The 19,673-nt window shown below is 36.6% G+C and overlaps 2 protein-coding genes across 2 annotated transcripts in view; both read right to left on the reverse strand.

The window, feature by feature from the left end:
* The window catches only part of LOC105168683, a 28,748-nt gene extending 14,574 nt beyond the window's left edge, over positions 1 to 14,174 (reverse strand). Inside the window, 3 exon segments of the mRNA XM_020695648.1 lie at positions 13,098 to 13,168; positions 13,255 to 13,311; positions 13,783 to 14,174. Of these exon segments, the coding sequence (XP_020551307.1) occupies positions 13,098 to 13,168; positions 13,255 to 13,311; positions 13,783 to 13,858 (204 nt within the window). The 5' untranslated portion in view covers positions 13,859 to 14,174.
* On the reverse strand, positions 17,251 to 18,414 carry LOC105168684. Its single transcript, XM_011088816.1, has one exon. The coding sequence runs from the start codon at positions 18,412 to 18,414 to the stop codon at positions 17,251 to 17,253; it is 1,164 nt and encodes a 387-aa protein (XP_011087118.1).

Consider the following 19,673-nt stretch of genomic DNA (forward strand, 5'->3'; position numbering starts at 1 on the left):
CCATCCTACGCTGATTCCAACCCTATAGCATGTGTTTCAATCAGAGTTCAAACATGCCCCCAATTGTTGATTATAGTCTTATCCTAAAACCTAGATTTATTTTCTTTCTCTTCTCAATTCACCGCCGTCCGACCTACCCACTGTTCGAGACCACCACCAATCAACTCCCCATCCTCCGGCGAGTTGATTGCACCCAAGCCCATCCATTTTCATCAACTATTCGGTCAGTCCTCTTCATTTTTATTTTCGTCACTTTTTCTCCGCGCCCACCATTGATTTTTCCGTCATATCTCCATCACCAGCGATTATCTGGTTGGCGGACCAACACCTTTGTGTTCGCTCCCCATGGCGCACACATCCCTCCGATCAGTTTCCATCAACGTTACATCCACGACTTCTCCTTAATGTTTTATTTTAGTGGCAATTTTAGTCCTATATACTTTAATTTAGTAGCAATTTTGGTCCTTCCGACCAGAATTACCAGTCAGCAGCCATGTAAGATGTCACGTGTTTAAGTAGAGACCAGTTGGCAACCGAAACCCTAAACCCCAATTTTTCCGGCTAATTTTTGGGTAATTTTGGCCGGAAGGACCAAAATTGCCACTAAATGAAAACATATAGGACTAAAATTGCCAGTTCAGTAGTTGCAGGATTAATTTTGCCACCCCCCTATACTTACAGGACTAATTTTGCAATTTTGCCTTTTTTTTAATGAGGCCTATAAAATTGAACTTTTTTTTTGATAAAGGGTGGTGGTTATTCTTTTTCTGTGAAGTTCAATATTCATGATCAGTGGACTAATGTTTACTGTAAACTTTGAGGAAAGATTGTATGCGTATTTCGCGTAAAGGAGATAATATATAAGAGATTTTAGTCTTTTGACTCCTTTTTAGCTTTAAATTTCTTTAAATTTCGAGCATCATTTTGACAGATTGTTACACTATGTTTAGTATTAAGATCTAGTAACATTTTATTATTCTTGATGCGTATGAAGTACTACTGAATTATCATCTGTTTATATCTCATTGATGCATGGAGCTACTTGTATAGTGCTGCTGGCTGCAAGTGACAAGCCTTATATGGATTTGACTCAGACTCAACTCGACCTTTCTTCTTATAGCTCTAGTTTATACTGCTGCATTTTCTTAATTTTGTTTATATTGCAGTGCTATTGTTTTTTGTCACAGACACATAATTCTATATATATATCAATTACTGGCTAACTGAATTGTAATGGATTTGAATTTGTTCAATTATTATTTTTATTTATTTTGACTTTATGAAATATTACTTGAAATGTTTTATGCTGATAAGGAGGAAACTTAAAACTTCACCTCTGTGCATGACCAATTAATAATTATTTTCACATTATTAATCTAGTTAACAATTATAGTGTTCATCAATTTTGCAGCGGACATGGATCATATCAGGGTTCATCCTAAATTCCTGCATTCAAATGCTACCAGCCATAAATGGGCTCTGGGAGGTGAATAATGAAGTGTTATTCTATCTGTTATAATATCTTCAATTTTTTTTTTAAAGTTGGTAATTTTGCCCATGGCCTGTAATTTTCCAGCTTTCGCCGAGCTTCTAGATAATGCTTTAGATGAGGTACCTGCATTATTCACATTCCTAATAACGGCCTTTGGATTCTTCAATTTATACTTTTCTGTTTTATAGCCATATATTTTCATCAGGTTTGCAATGGAGCAACCTATGTCCTCGTTGATGTGCTGGAGAACATCAAGGAAAAAAATAAAATGCTGGTGGTTCAAGGTATAATTAGGCTCTTTCTTTGTCAGTCCTGGAAATAAGAAAATTGCAACTTTTTTAGTGAACACGACATGCATGCTTGAATTAACACTTCAAAACTCCATCTTAATTTTCTATTAAATGAGTTTCTTTGCAAAATTATATTCGAACTTTGCTGTATTTTATTTCTCTGTCTTTAAACCATTTCATGAGATTTGGTTGTTTAACCAGCAGCATGCATGTGAGACAATCTTTTCTTACTTATTTTCTATTTTATATCTATTTAAAATTAATTGCAATATGAGGCTATTCTGCAAAAAGCAAGTTGGCGAACACAATTGGACAATGTAGGTGATAACATTTTATAATGATATATGTGCTAATAAACTTCAGATTTATGTTTCATAAGAAAGACAAAAACTTTACGAGAGAAGTTATCAATAATAGAGAGGAAATAGCGATTTCCACCATGGGTGGGTACAGTACTAGGACCCCAAACATCTGCATGCACATAGTCTAATGCACATAGTCTAAAATACATGGGGACATAGATGGGTTTGGGGATGGGGAGGTAGGAAAATGTACTCTATGTTGTTTACCCATAACACATTCATCACAAAAGTCCATTTTATCTACTTTATCATTTAAAACACCATCTCTTTTTAAAAGATCAAGACCTTTTTGGCTAATGTGGCCTAATCTCTTATGCCATAAGGAAGTTAAATCACACACAGAGACTGATGCAGCAAGGTTATCATAAGATGCAGTGCATATGTAAAGATTTCATTTTCGTTCAGCTTTGAAAACAACTAATGAGCCTTTCATAATTTTCATGAGGCATTTGCCCCACCTACCTTCTAAACCATTTTCTTTTAATGCAGCACATGATATGAGGTTATGACTCAAGTCAGGAACGTATCTGACATTTTTCAAAAGCATTTTATAACCTTCAAAACATAGTGAGATGTCACCTAGACCCTTGATTTCACATTTTTTTCTCATTTTCCATTGAAACAAAACCAACGTGCTCATATTTCAAGTTTGTGAAAATGTCTTTGAAAGGACTCATATGAAATGTGCAACCGGAATCTATAAGCCATTCATGCATGTCAAAAGTACTCACAGAATTTGCTTCATAAACAACAAAAACTTCACCATTTGACTCAATAGACACATTACTGATTTTTTCTTTATCATCATAATTTCTATCCCTATTCTCACGTCTAGGTTTTCTACAGTCTTTTATATAATGGCCTTTGGTTCCACAATTGTAACATCGTCTATCTCTGATTTTGTCATCTCTAAGGTTTGTCTCTCGTGTTCTAGACTTACTCTTATTGTTTTTATTTTTATTTCTGCTCCTACTGTTATACCGAGAATTAAAGTTCCTAAATCTTGTTCTACCCCTAACGGAATTAATTTCATAATGATTTTGGCTAGGTTTATTGACTTTAAGATCTAGTTCTTTACTCTTAAGTCCATTTACTACAGTTTCTAAATTAATACTATCTCTACCATATTTGATAGCAGCTTTCACGTCGGAATAAGATTCAGGGATTGCATTTAGAAGAACAATGGGGGAATATTCATCAATGTATTTATCACCAGCAAGTTTAATATCTTGAATTAGCTTAGTGAAGTCATCAAGGTTTTCATCAATATTCTTGGACAAATCAAGTTTATATCTAAAAAAATTTTTCAGCAGAAACAATTTATTAGGAAGAGAGATTTCAGTAAACAATTCCTCTAATTTATCCCACAAAGCTTTTGATGATTCCAATTTTCCAACTTTTCGTAAAATGGTATCGGATAGATTCAAAACAATAGAGGAATATGCAAATTCATCATTTTCTTGTTTCTTTTCCTCAGAAATATTTTCAGGGTATTTGCCATCAATGGCTTTGAAAACTTTTTGTTGAATAAGAATGCCTTTCATCTTTTGTTGCCATATAGAGAAGTCGGTTTTCCCGTCAAATGGTTGAAGGCTATAACCAGCCATTTTGAAAAGATTTTAGAGGAAAACAGTCTCGGGGTTTTTAATAAGACAAAAAGATCCCAGAACAGTAAATTTTAAAAACAGGTTTTACACAGCACTACAGGACTCGGAATTATCAATAATAAAACAGAGTAAGCAAAAGAAAATCACAAGATTATACAGGTAAAGAGCAACACCATACACGAAATAGCAGATATAAAAACAGCAGTAAATCAGTTATCAAACATCCACGGAGAAACTCAAGATAAGTAGACGTACTAACGGTAAATAGTCAAAACAGAAATAAGAGCAGGTGTAATAGAACCGAGGCTCACCAGCCTAAGTCCCGTCCAGATACCCGACGACCTCAGGGGTCCGGCCAGGAGGGATATTAGGGGGTTTCACCACGGCAAACAGGAGTAATATAAAGGAATAATAACGACAGTAATATAAGCAGGGAAAAACAGAAAGGAATGAAAACCAGAGGAGGGGTTTTTCGAAAGTTTACCGCCACCAGGATCAGCACAGATCAGAGAGTCGGCTCTGATACCACTGTAGGGTATAATCCTCCAGTGATACTCATCGTTTCACAGAGAAATCCTAACAACTATTACAGCAATATTGGAGTATGAACTCCTTAAAAATACAACCCGAATAAGAACTGCAGAATCGTAAAAAATACAACGGAAGGGAAAGATAAATGCACTGTTTGAAAGTGGCTCAGGTTAAAGCCAGATCCAAGAGTAAAAGGGACGCGGTCACCACAAAGTACCGTTCCCAAACCAGCCCTTACAATCCCACGGTTACACCTCTCGAACTACCCAAACAACCTCGAGTCACACAGACCCGTCACTACACTCAGAGAATCACACAGAAGATATCACAGAGATATGTCGAAGGAGAAGAATATCAGAAAACAGATTTCAGTTCGCGCTCCGAGCGGGGAAAAGAGAACCCCCTTTTATAGAGTCTCAGGTAACTGTCGAAGGGGTACAACCGTTTGGCGGTTTTCTTGAAGCCATTAGATTGGCTTCAGAAAACCGCCGGACGGTGGCGATTCTAACCGCCATACTTTAATCGGCAAGTAGGGGAGGTAGAAGGAGAGTCGGCGGAGTAAGGGAGAAGAGAGTAGAGAGATATAGAAATATCTGATTAGGGTTTTGAGAGAAGAGAGTATTTAAGAGGAATAACCGGGTCGGGTAGTCGGGTTGGACTGGGTAGTCGGGTGGGCCTCCAAGTGGGTTGTGGGCTTGTAGGTTTGGGCTTCCGGGTTTTGGGCCATATTTATAACAGGTCTAATACCTTAAAATACTCATAGGTATGGGTACTGACCTAATACCCTAAACACCTATAAGTATTGATATGATCAAATACCTCAAGATGTTCATTCATCCATTACTTTAAATTTGACTTTGTAAAACTTTTAGTAACACAACCAACTAAATTTGTTTAATATTTTTAAAAAAATAAGTAGTATATAACTATTTCATTACATATTTCATTTATATTAATTACTTGTTGAATTTTTAACCAAATATGTTAGAACTTTGCATATTGATTTCATAACCACTCAAAATTAATTTTATGATCAAATTAAGCAAAACTTAACTTGACATTTAATAAATAAAAAAAATACGGATAAAATGTAATTTAATTAAATTTGAATAATATACGAAATAAATAAAATTTGTTTGAGTCAAATTATTAAAATTTCATCAAATCAAAGTTGAATGCAAATTCAAATTCAAATGATAATTAAGAGATCCAAATGAAAGTTAGATATATTATACTTAATTTCATCAATTTTTACCAATTCTTATGTCTTCATTCTTATTTTGAATTTGTCTTGATTTTATAATCAAATAATATTACCCGTCCATTATTTGAACAAATTTAAGATTCTTATTTAAAACAAATATTGGTATATCATTTAAACAAAATCAAGTTCATTATTTAAGTTTCAACGATGATTAATTTGCACATATTGAAATTTTAAATATTAATTTTATTTTATTGATCGATGGATCATGAAAATCCACCAAAAATTAATTTAGTAACATACAGCGTTTGGCTTAAAAGTAAAAAATTTAAACAAATTGTAAAAGAGAAAAAATTAAGTTGGTTTCAAATGAGTAAGACTCAAACTCTACCAATTTTTTAGGGTATAATTTGGGTAAAACCCCTGGGTATATCATAAGATAGTGTATGAGTAGGGTATTAAAAAATTGCTACAGGTATTTGTTAGATCTGGGTCCGAGTAGGGCGATACCCATCCATTGACAGACAAATATATACTAGTAAGTATGACACATCCTATATATGTGCATAATTTTTTAAAATAAATTAATATAAAATACTTTTATGAATTGTATTATTAGTTTTTTTAGATAAAAAAAGTTGTTAAAAATATATATTAAGATAATAAATTAAGAAAAATAATTTGATTTATAAAAAAAAATTGACAAACAAAGACAATAAATAATGTAGGAAATTAAAAAAATGCATGAAGAAAATAACCACGAAAAGATAGTTATGAAAATCATGATAAATGAAGAAGTTAAGAAGTAATTAGTTAATTAATTTAAAATTTCAAAAATAAATGAACATATCAAAATTAAGTGAGACATGAATGAAGAGTGTAATTATCCCTTCATTTTACTTTCATAATTTACTTTTCTTCTCTTTTTCTCTTGTTCCACATTAATATGCCCACCGCTACCACCACCTCGATTCTCATACCCCAATCCCCTTCAGTTACAAAAAAAATTTATAATTGAAATTCCATTGATCTTTCTTTGTCTATTTTGTAAATAGCAGAGGCATCATTTTCTATCAGACATCTATCCCTAATCCCTTACACAACACCACAAATAAAACGTAATGAATGCAATTATTCAAACCTGAGGAGGTGCACCGTTATCGATAGTGAGTGCACTTGTATTTACACCAACCCTCAGAGGATGAGGTATTTGTAATGTTCTATTCCTATTAACCTACAAAACTGAACCCTGTACAGTGATTGTGAACATGATCAGTACAATATATTTACCTTCACCATTAGTCGTCTATCCGCTGTATTTCGCCCATCATAATACGGTTGCTAGTCACCTTGAACCCAAGAAGAGCAGGGTCTATCTGTCTACCTTTCTTCCCCTTCTTTTTGTTGTTTCGACCGCCAGGCATCCCGTCCGACGACTCTGCTGCCCCTGCCGAAGCATGGGTTTCTTGAGGTGCTGCCTTCTTAGCACTGCTTTTCAGCATGTCGCTGAATGATGTCTCCAGTACATCGGCATCGTTGCAGGAGGATGTTCGTCGAAATTGTGCATCTCTTCTCCCAGATGCATCCGTGTTCCCTACATTAACTCCTGGTTCTCGTCTCACTCCTACAAGCAAGAAAAACTCTAGCATGTAAATAGGAAGGCACAAAAGATAGAGCACTATGTGAATCAACAAACTCCACTTAGGTGAAAAGAAGGGCAACGTAGGGAAATTGCTATGGTACAAGAGAAAACACGCAAGACTCCTGTCCTACCATCAGGAGGTACAGTATTTGAAAGGCTTTTCCCTCTGGCGACACGATCAGCAGTCACCTCCGACAACCCTTCGTGAGAAGATGCAGCTCGTGAGACAGGTGGACGCCGCAGCAATACATTGTCTGGTGCTTTTGAACTGGACGATCGCAACCTAGTTACAGTAATACATGTAAGAAATGGATAAATGAGAAATTCGAAAAGGGCAGTAATCTCAGACAAAGAAAGGATTCGAAGCAAGAAAGATCTATATATTTGTGAAAAGACACCAGGTTAAATATATCCACATGTCCATAAATCCTCGCCCAGTGAAGAGATATTGCAAAAAGCAAACAAAGATTGACTCTTGAAGAACAAGAATTAAGCAGAGTATCCAGTTCACTGTAAATCCAACATGATCTATATTTCCACAGATCAGGATTTCTTTTGGCTCTCGTAGATAATTCTACATGTCAGATGAGACTGGCGGGGGGGGGGGGGGGAGGTGTTACATAACAACTGATTTATATTGCTCTGCCGAGTCATAATCAAAGAGCATAAAAACTTTACTAACCAAGCTCCAGATCCTCCTTGCTAATGTCAACAAATTTCTTTTCTTTGTATGTCTGTAAATTCTGGATGGCGACTTCATCAATGATCAAGTGAATTATGCTTGCTGAGGACATTCACCGGCATCTCGACTCTATCCACAGAAGGCAAGGCAGCCCGCTCCACTAATCCTTCTTGAGGCTCTGAAGTCATTCCCTGAATGTTACATTCATTGATGAGGACTCTTTGTTCTTCCCCATTAGAGGAAGTCAGTCTTTTGGCTGCCTTGTTTTTCATGGTAAAATTGTCATTGCTTACCTGAGCGGTTTCACCAGTTCGGGAAACAAATGGTTCTCCTGCAACTTCTGCTACATCTTTAGATCTATAAGGCAATCCACCGATTTCGAGAACATTTGTTATCCCCTCAGACAGTCGACTCTGAGGCTGTACACCAGAATCAGAACCAAAAGACCCAACAGTGAAGGAATTGCTGAAACCTGATTCTTGATCTGCAACAACACTAAATGACTGGTTTGCCATGCTTGTGCCAGAACGGTGATCCGAAGGGGGCCTTCTGTCATGTGGTATTCCATTAACCAAATCAAACTGTTCACTTGACGGGTGCCCAGATTTCTGATGCAGTAATTCCATAAGCAATCGTTTTGAATTGTCATCATTTCCAGAGGACATCCACAAACTATGATCATCAGTACTCCTTCTGGCTTCCAATTCCCTTCTCTGCCTCTCATTGTGAAGATGTAGTTGTTGAAGTCTTGACTCCATCCAGTCATTTGATGATTGACCATTATTCTCAGACCAATGACCCTCCGTAGCATCCAGGTGTGAAGCATGGAATTGATTTGGAATTAAAGGGTGGTTGGTATGCTGCGAGTAAATACCAGATGAGAACCCATCAACTTGACTACCAGGGTGCATCCGCGCAATCTGCTCCTGCAATTCTAGACCTTGAGCACGAGCCATTGAATTCACAACATCACGATTTACCCCAGCTGCTCCACCCGGCAATGACATTGCGCGCTCAAAAGGCAACATGCCAGGGTCATAGAGACCAGGTTGAAGTCTATCTTGTACTGAAAGATTCCGCCCAAGATGGCTGATATGCTCCTCGGAAGGTGGTAATTGTTGGGAATAAAAATCAAGAGGGCTGAATCCAGCAGAGATAGCTCTATGAGAGGCAGCAGGATTTCTGTGGAACTGACTAGCTTCATCAAGGGGCCACCCACGACCCATTTGCATTTCTTCTTCCATTTCCAATCGCTGCCTCAGCCCCAAAGGTAACTGACTCCCATGCAGCTGATCTTGCTGAATAATCTGTTGATCCAGGGGGTAAATCTGTCCATGCCTTCCATGTGACAAGAGCTCCAGTAAATCGTTTTGATGCCCTTGATGAGGCATTTGACCAAATTTTGCTTGAATTAGCAGCTCGAGGGACGGATCTGGATGCCTTGAAGGAAATTGGGAGCGCTGTTGCAGATCATTCAGAATTTGTTGCTTCAGTATGGCCTGTTCAAGAGCAGCATTAGATCTAAGAGCATCCATATGCGACTGTCCACGACCAGATTCACGCAACTGACTCTGCAACAGCTGCTCAAGAAGAAGCTGTCTGGCCTGAGACTGCTGTTGCTCTTTCAACAAGATTTGCTGTTGGTGAAAATGTTGTTGTTTCTGCAGCTGCTGCTGTTGTTGAAGTTGTAGCTGCCTCTGCTGTTGCAACTGAAGGGCCACGATGTGTTCCATGTCTCGTGCTGTTTGACTGGCAAGCTTGTTGTGGTGCATCAAACTCAGACTTGGGTCCCCCTCTAGCATTACTTCGTTGAAGTGTGTGTTATGAGGAGGCATCATACTATGTGACTGAAGATGCTGCTGCTGAAGTTGCTGAGGCAATAGCTTCTCTGCTAAATCAAAGCGGTTAAATTCTTGGTCCATCCCTGAAGAGTGGCGAGCGTCCAAGACATCTTGATACAAGTTGGAATCAGAAAGCGCACTGCTTCCATAAACATCGCTCCATGCCTCAGGGGCACGGGTAGCATCAGGCATCGCATTAAAAGGAGCGATCCTTCCAGAAGCAGGGTTAATAATCTTGTCCTGTGCACCTCCACCAAATTGAGGTGTATGATCATTTCTTCCATAAGTACTTTCAAGCTCAGACCATAACAAACCAAGAGGATGCATCTTGCTGCCTTTTTGATCTGACATACCAGAGTCTGTCAGTTCATTAGTAAGATAAGCCTTGTTGCCACTACTTGTAGCAGGTTCGCCATATCCTCTAGAAATCTTCCCTACAGCACTGCCACCACTTCCGGGTCTCCCAGGGAACACGATTTCTGTTTGACCAAAAATGGCAGTTAAAAGAATTAGAGCTCAGAAGCAATTTAAATAGTAAAAGATAGTGTATATTAGTAACTATCAGCCAAACCTTCATCATGGAAATCTTCTCCTTGGGAGTACAAGTGTTTTGACAAACGTTGATTTTCAGATAACTTCGATTGACCGTGCTGTACAGAGGTAGCACTGCAATCAGGTTGCCAGCCTGAGCCATCCACTACTGAAGGAATGGAATCAGATCCACCATCATGCTCATGTCCGAATTTCAAGTGAGGCATAACATCTCCCAATTCCCGGAATGGTGACTCATCAGGAGCATCTTCCAAACGTACAGGTAAATCAGTCCCAAAAAAGCCTTGCTCAAACCATGAAATGATATCCACTCCAAGAAAAGGTCCCTGGATTTCCCCTTGAGGATCCCGATAATACAAACTTAATTCCTCTGGAGGAATTCCTCTATTCAGCTGATATTCATTGGTTCTGCTTCCAATCTCATGTAGCTGTCCATCCCAATACTGGTCCGATGTTGGCATAGCAAAGAGGGAGTTCGATTCACCGGGAAGATTGTTGTTAGCATCAAATGATGTAGCAGATTTGGCACTATCTAACAGAGGCTGCTGATTAACAGCAGAACCTGTTACCTTGAGCTGAAAGGCATCAGACTGAGCACCATTCAGAGATTTTACGCTACCAACATCCAGTTCTTTTCTGTTTATAGCCTCTGAAATTTCATATTGCTCTTTGTGATCAGCAGTTCTCTCTGAAGTAAGGATAAAATAGTTTCTTTCAGATAAAACTCGGAAGGTCATTCTACATAACATTTTAAAGACCAGTCTAATACTCATTGACTTGGGATACCTGTTTTAGGCATATTATCGTAGAAGATGCTGTCAACTGTAGCTTTATGAAGATCGACTGAAGCTTTCACAAGGTTATCTGGTATCTCTTTGATGACATCAGCAGTGAGGGAAACCTGTCTTCCAATGTTCAATTCTTCTCCCAATTCTACAAAGAATACAAACCAAGGATTATAACATAACCAATAGGAAATTAGAGAAACAAAAAAAGACTAACTAAATTACCATAAATCTCTTTCTAAAGACTGACCTGAAACATCATCAATTGATCCGCCCTTCCTAAACGAACTGTATGAGGCTCCACTGTTTATTATTTTACCCTTCCATATGTCATTCAGGATAGCCTAGAACAAAAGAGGAGCTCATCACATTTCCACAGATAGTCAATCTAACAGCACCAAGGAATTCATGTATAATAGCAAACATATAAAGAATATGCCTGTAATTTGCAAAGCTCACCTCCTGCTCAGCATCAGGAGCAACAAAAGCGAAAGGTTCAATAGCATCTAATTGAGTTATTGGAGGAACTTCCTCCCAATTGTCAGGCATGCGGGCAAGGGATGAATCAAGTCTTTGCTTACGGTATATGTCAAGTAGTTTGGCCCTTGGGTAAACAAATGTTCCAACAGAGAGGGGTTTTCCAGGAACATTTTCACTCTTGTCATACTGAGCAACACCAATTGGAACCACAGATGGCGGTCTTACAAGAGAAACACTCAACCTGCCACGCCCTACAGTAAAGCCCGTATTTGAGCCCTCAACTCGTCCCCTTTCAAGTCCAAATCCTGGTGCAGCGCGAAAACCCAACCCGCCAGAATTTCCCTCCATCCTGTGTCGAGGCCTCCACTTATCACGAGAATCTGAATCGCGTTCAGGAACAGAACGGCTATTAGACACAAATGATTGGCTCTCACCCTGGGACTCTTCCTTCTCTACATCTGTCCTTTTCTCCACCCGAGCATCCTTTTCTTTGTCATCAGGACCCCATCTTAAAGACCATTTGTCACGCCTCGTTTCATGCCCAGAGTTGCGGCTACTAACATCATGCCATCTGTCAGTGGCGGGCAAAGATCTATTTTCAGTTGTTTCTCTGCCTGGAGCGTTGTCAACCCGTCTATCCATCTTCCTGCGATCCCTTCGACCAAGTATCCCAGTTTCCCTTTCTTCTTCACGCCAGCGGCGTCCACTATCAGGTTCTGGAGCAATTCTTCTCCAATCCTTTTTGTCCTCAGTTGCTTCTGAGCGCCAAACAAAACAGGATTCCTGATGTAGCTGGTTGGTTGCTCAATGTCAAAGCCACAAGAATGCAGCCGTAGCAAAGTATATATGCATGACAAAATAGCCAATACTGGATTCACATTGTCAAACTAGCTAGTTTCAAAACATTCGGGTCCATAATTATACACTCAAGAGTTACTGCAATAACAAAACTCAGATGAAATAAGCGCATCTGTAACTTCTGCACAAGACAAGACAAGAACCAGATAAAAGAGACAAAGAACACTACACAAAATAGTAATGTAAAAACTACATAGGAAAGGAGACAGGTTTTAGCATGCAAGTCTGACTAGCCCTATAAACAATAAAGATAAGTGAAACAGGATTCCTGATGTAGCTGGTTGGTTGCTCAATGTCAAAGCCACAAGAATGCAGCAATGCAGCTGTAGCAAAGTATATATGCATGACAAAATAGCCAATTTTTCTGGATTTCACATTGTCAAACTAGCTAGTTTCAAAACATACGGGTCCATAATTATACACTCAAGAGTTCCAGTGATAACTGCAATAACAAAAGTCAGATGAAATAAGCGCATCTGTAACTTCTGAACAAGACATGAACCAGACAAGGTCAACTTCTTTTTTTTAAGAAAAAAACATATTCCCCACAAAGAAGAAAAGAATAAAGGAGATCTGAGATTTTCACACCAGTTAGATTCATAAAAGGATTGACATCATGCATCTGCAACTACACCAGAATTAGAGATGGCAGAGTTCCATCACAAAGGCTTCAAATATACACTAGACATGAACCATCCAACTAAAAGCTCAAACCCAGTTCTCAGTTCAGAAATCAGGCAACGGATGCTACTCAGTTATCTGCATATTTACCGTCTTAGGTTCATTTGGCCTCGCATAAAGCCACTGTGGAGACAATGGAATGCTCTCGGACACTGCCTGATCTGCAGCAACTCAGATAGAGTATAAGTTATATTTGCACCACAATGCTCCTATACTAGAATAAGTTGGTAAAAAAAACACCAGTTACCCTTGGATTCGTCCAGTAATGCCACCAAACCCTTGTCCTCATCATTTCCAATGGAAGCTTCATGCAAAACACCACAATACATCAACATACGACGAAAACAATAGTAATCCTAACTAGGGCATTTAAGGCAAGCCGGACTGGAAACTCAACCAGGCATTGCAACTGATTCCATAAGCAACATAAAACTGAACTTCAAATTAAGTTCAAGTAATATTTATGATTGGGAAAAATTAACAGCCATAAAATTTCCCAACAGGAAAGAAAAAAGTAACCAACCAAAAGCAAGCAACTAAACTGAGTTTCCAAATTCCCAGCAGAATGACTCAACCTACAATCAGGGCAACAAACAAATACTAAATCTGAAGTGAAGAACCTGATTCCAAACCCTAGGACCTAAACTGAAAGCTACATTGCGGAGACAGATCAATATATCCAAGTGCAGAATCCAGCAGAAGACAGTCGAATCCAACCACGCAAACTAAACCAAAACCAGCGAAAATCAACGCGAAATCAAGAACAGCGATTTACCTTTTGGAGTCCACGATTGATCGGACGGCTTAGATGCGATGAGATCCTCCGGAAGATCTAGCTTGCTCTCCGCCATGACGACAAATCGATACTTCACAAATTTCCGACCAAAAATCACACACACAACACACGAATAGTGAGAGTGAGAGAGAAAGAGAAAGAAAGAAGTGATTCAGCGAGTGGCAATACAAAAAAATTCAGAGCAAAAGAGATTCCAAAAGCAAATCGAGAGATGTATGCATATATGTATGTATACGTGGAGCTAGAATTAGGGTTTGCGAGAGCCAATTGAAAAATGCAGAAAGAGAAAACACGAAGGAAGGAGATGACAGAAGGTGAGGGTTTGGGTGGTCCGAACAGCCAAATCAAATAATCGGGAATTGTTTAGTGTTGTGATTTTCGGAACTTTAATATATTTGGAAGGCGAATTCTCAAACAATTATGAAATGACCCCAAATAAACATTGTATTTCACATTTTTACCCATGTTATAACCATAACAGTCCTTTTGATGGGCCTCGGATTCGTCCTGATTTGTTAAGCATGACGACAAAAGAAGAGAGATAAAATTACAAGTTAAGAAGAGAGAGAATAATAAAGAAGTTTGATAATTTAATATGAAAAGAAAACACAGAAATTAAACAATACACTGATTATGTGTTGGATGGATTAATTTGAATTTGAGAAAATAATTTCATATTAAAAAATAAAATTTATTAATATTTTGTAAAATATAGCTCAAAAATAATTTAAAATTATTCAAACAAATCCTAAAAGTTTTAGGACGTCATAAGACCCAATTTTAATGATAACTAGTAACATGTGACACACTTTGTAGGCCCTCATTAGTTGTGTCAATGGGTGCATCTGGGACAGATTTGGGTGGACTCGATATCTGCCCCTCCTTAGTATAAAATTTGTCGGGACAGATCTAACTCAAAAGATCTAGTTATTATATTAATTTAACATATCAATTATAAATAAAATTATTCATGACTTAACTTATATTATTCAAAGAGGTTGCCATATTCAAAGTAAGCATGATTTCTTATGGCCACTTTTATTTCCATGGATAAGGAGGTTATACAAAATATAGTTGTTCGCTTTATAAAATTTTTAAAATAATTTCATAATTGAGAAAATTCGATACATTTAGCTTTCAATATTCGGGATTTATGGGACTAAATGTGTCGAACTTTCTCAATTTTGAAATCAATTTGAAAAATCTGTAAAGCATATGACTAAATGTGTTGAACTTTTTAATTTTAGTACCATTTTAAAAATCTCTTAAAATAGAGGACTAAAAGTTTGGAACCTCTATTTTATGATACTGAAAGTATAATTTCACTTGTTATAATCGACTACAACCCAAAAAATTTAATAAAAAGAGTAAAAAATTTAAACAAGATGCATTAAATTATTCTCTTGAATCTAATATGTTATGTTATTATATACATAGGAGTTCATTGCTCGCTACGGGGGGATTTGGTGGCACGCCAGAGGGGAAGAGAGGGTACACTGCTTGGGGTAAAGATGCATTAAATTATTCTCTTGAATCTAAAAGAATATGTTATTATATACATAGGAGTTCATTGCTCGCTACGGGGGGATTTGGTGGCACGCCAGAGGGGAAGAGAGGGTACACTGAGTTGCTTGGGGTAAATTATGTCGTCGTGGATTGGGGCTTCGTAGTAATAAGGCTTTTAACGAGGCAATGTTGGCGATTCTGGGGTAGCGATCCATGAATATGCCTAAGTCCTTATTTCAGGCAGCGTAGATGCTCATGGTGCGGCATATACATGTTAAATAATGAGGAACACTTAAAAGATAAATATATGAGTAATTATACTTATTTTTAATGAGATTTAATATAATTATAAATACATCCACATTGTGTCATAAATTATAAATATTTTCCTTAAATATAAAATAATTATATAGCCCATAGACAGTAAGATAGAAACTCCTACTTTACCTTTATTGCTTCAAGAAAATGGTTGAAAAACATATAAAAAATATATATATATAAGATGAAGGTAGCTAAATTAAATAATTTATAAAGCATATCTAGGTTGTATAGTAAATTAATAGCATCCTTTACTTCAAATCCGAGTTCCCATACCGTGATGTAAACACCTACTAAGAATGTACTAAGGGTTTGTTCGGTTGGGAACGGTGAGTGTATAAGAAAAGTAGAAGTGAGGGTGGAGTATATGAAAAAGTTTGGTATTTGGTTAGAAATAATGATTGGAGGAAAAGTAAACATTAATGCATGCAGAACCTCTTGAGAGTTTAATTTTTATTTTAGTCCCAAATTGGGCGAAAAAATAAAAGTATAAGGTCAAGAAGACAAAACATACATCTTTTATTTTTATTACTATATTACCCATTTATATAATTTTCCTTCAAAAAATTTTCTTTACGTTGATAATACTGATACATAATTTTTGTAAATAATCAAATATGAAAAGAAACTACTATATTAGCGATCATTAATAGTAATTTTTATTTATGTAAACTTAATAATTTAAAATAAATGCACAATACTCACTTTGAGAAATATTTTTATTCTTGTTTAATGAATATTTTTTACGAATAAGATTTTCAAATATTTTATATACTAAAAATATTTTAAACAATATTTTTTTATAAATAAATTCAATGTCATTTTTTATTAAGCTACCCTTATTATAATAATCTTAATTCAACTTTACCTTATTTTAAAAATTGCATATCTAAAGTTGATTTGTAATTTTCAAATAATTTGAATAATTTCACAATAATCAAATTTTCACTTTTTCATATTAAATATTTTAGAATTTATATTTTATTTATTATTTTCTAAATATATTATTCCTATATCATTACAAAATATAAAATAAACGGCTATGATTATTTACTAAATAATATTTCTTTGGCAATCATGCAAATTAATTATTGTGTACTAATCAATAATTATATTGTATTATCGAATTAAACATTCATTTCTTCCATTGATATTTAAAAAAATTAACATAAATATACATATTAAAATAAATTTTATTGTTTTGTTAAAAATAATTATTACTGACAATATATAAACAAAAAATGATATTTTTTAATTAATTAAATTTATTTTGAAAGTGATAATTCGTCAAATACATTCAATTTAGCCCTCATCTGCTTTTACTTTTTTTACACACACAACCTATTTTTAATTTTAATAAAATTTTCAACTTTTTTCTACCAAAATTACTTATTTAAAAATATAAATTTTCACAAAAACTTCCATCAATTTTATTACCAAGAAGTTCATTCAAGATCACAACTTCTTACAAGCGTGGAAGCCAGCAGAGGCTCAACTAAATTAAGGTCCCAACACCATCAACACCTCTCTCCCACCTACAAACTTAATTTACATTAAAGAATCAGTGTTTAGAATCAAGCCAAAGACTGAAAAGAAAAGCAAGAAACACCAAAGATATCTATCTCAATCTTCTCTGCCCGCAGCCGCCTTGCACTTCTTCTTCTTCCTCAGCCTGTCACACACAAAAGCCTTCTCCAACAACCCCACCCTGTGTGTCAACGCATTTAGCATCCTCGTCTGCGCTTCATTCCGCTCAAACAACTGTGTCATCATCCTCATCATCTTCTCATTCTCCTCCACCATCCTCTCCAACAACTCTCTGTTTCTTTTATTCTCATCCGCCCCTTTTCCCTCGTTCGTGCCCTCAACCCGATCACCAACCTTATCGTTCTCAATCGTCTCACTTGACCACTCCTTCACACCGTCAAGGCTCTCCTTCACTAAATCAAGATTCGATGTATCAACACAATTTTCACCATAATTTGCTTCGTTAACCTTCAAGTCTTGTTCGACGCCAACGTCCTTCATCTCGACTTCCCCATCATTCCCCTCAACTCCCATAGCCTCATTCCCTCCTCCTCCACAACTCACGGCCTCTATAATTTCTTGACTTTGCTCTGTACCCTCCGAATCGTCGCCATTTTCACACGAATCCTTCGGTTCATCGTTCTGGTTCGAGCCAGCAGTCATCACAGGAACCTTAATTTCAGCCTCTTGATCAACACTTTCACAATTCTCACCATTTCCCACCAAATCAATTGCAACGATTGCGTCAATCTTCTCTTGCAACGCAATCACTTTGCGAATCACAGCCTTCCTGCAACCCCTGACCCCAAAATCCACCCCACGAATCGAATCCAGCTTAAACAGCAGAGACATCAAACTCTCGCTCAGCCTCACCCGCTCTCTCTCATCCCTACGAACCAAATCCCTAACTTCGCTCGTCGACAGCCTCTCCTCAATCTCATCCACCTGAACTTTGATATCCTTGATCTTCCTCAAACACTTGCGCGCCAAGAATCCCCTGAAAACCTTCTGTATCTTCAAGGCAGACCCCGAACGGTCTACTTCTTCCGACCCGACAAACTGAATCGGAATCTGAACAACTTTCGGGCCAGGATTTCCTCCAGGCGGGCGTCTGACGAGATGAGCTGGTCGATGGGTTTCCGATTCCGGATCCACCTGGTAAACGGGCACCCCACGAAATGGAGTGGAATAAGGGAAACGACGGAGATTCGGATCGGGTTGCTGGTACCATACACGATTGTTGAAAAAAGGAGCATCCATTTCAAGACTCAAGTACAAGAAATTGTGTGTTTGGATTCTTTCTCAGTTGAAGAAGATTTTATTGGCTTTGATTGATTGTTGATGGGAACCCTGTTTGAAATGGCAGCAATTTATAGGAGGGGACTCGGGGGAGTTGGATTGAAGTAAGAGAAATTTATGAAATTTCTGGAACATTCAGGAGATATTTTTGCGGGCTGGGGCTCAAAGGCAATATTCTGGAAGCTTGTGGAGTGCTCTGCGTGAAATTGGCGAAATCGCATACGTGGGCTACAAGCGTCATTTCTATTTTCCCCTCTAGACGTTGTCTCCTAAGTGCTACCCTCAATATAAAATATTTTAAATGGATAAATTACAATAATGTTTTCAATGATTTAACATAATTAAAAATATTTTTTTATTATTTAAAAAATTATAAGTATAATTGATGTTTGATGAAATTATGTCATTTTTTGAATCGAGTCCAATACTTATTTCCTCTTTTTAGAAAAAATTAGCGATGAAGAGGATGAAAAAAATTTAAAAATTGTAAAAATTTTATCCAATTACTTCATATAAAAGTTTAATTTATTTTTAAATAAGTAAAATCATAATTTATAGTTTATATGAGCATTTTGATTAATTAATCATAAAAAATAGATAAAAACTAATGATTTGACTAGTTGTTGGATTGTTGTTAAAATTAGTGTTATCGATAATTTTTCAAATAATAAGATAATATTTATAATAATATCAATTTAAAAAAAATCATTGTACTTTACCTTAATTAAATAGTTTATACACATCTTACTTTATAAAAGTGAACGATATATAACTTTTTATTACCTCCCATGCTTGGGATATCCACCCAAATCACAAATTTGTCCATAGTTTTAATACCAACATACCAAATTATATAATTTCAAAAATACCCTTCAAATTTCAAACTAATGTTAAAGTTTTCAAAAATTTTAAAAAATTACTTTTCAACTTTTGGCCCTCAAAAAGTACTTTTAATATATTTGGGATTCCAACTTCTATTTCTGAAACTGTTAAGAAAATCATTTTTTAGCCAAAAGCTATAAGTTAATGATTAATTTAAATAATTATTATTGACAAATAATAAGTGCAAATGCAAAAATGGTATCTTTTTATGACATGCAGACAAAATGATTTTTAATGAATTAAGTTTGTTTAAAAATTTTCACCCCCCCCCCCCACACAATCCAAATCCAAATCCAAATCAGTTTTCATTTACTTTTCACATTTTTTACAAACGCTGT

Source organism: Sesamum indicum, linkage group LG8, assembly GCF_000512975.1.
Source record: "Sesamum indicum cultivar Zhongzhi No. 13 linkage group LG8, S_indicum_v1.0, whole genome shotgun sequence".
Taxonomy (NCBI): Eukaryota; Viridiplantae; Streptophyta; class Magnoliopsida; order Lamiales; family Pedaliaceae; genus Sesamum; species Sesamum indicum.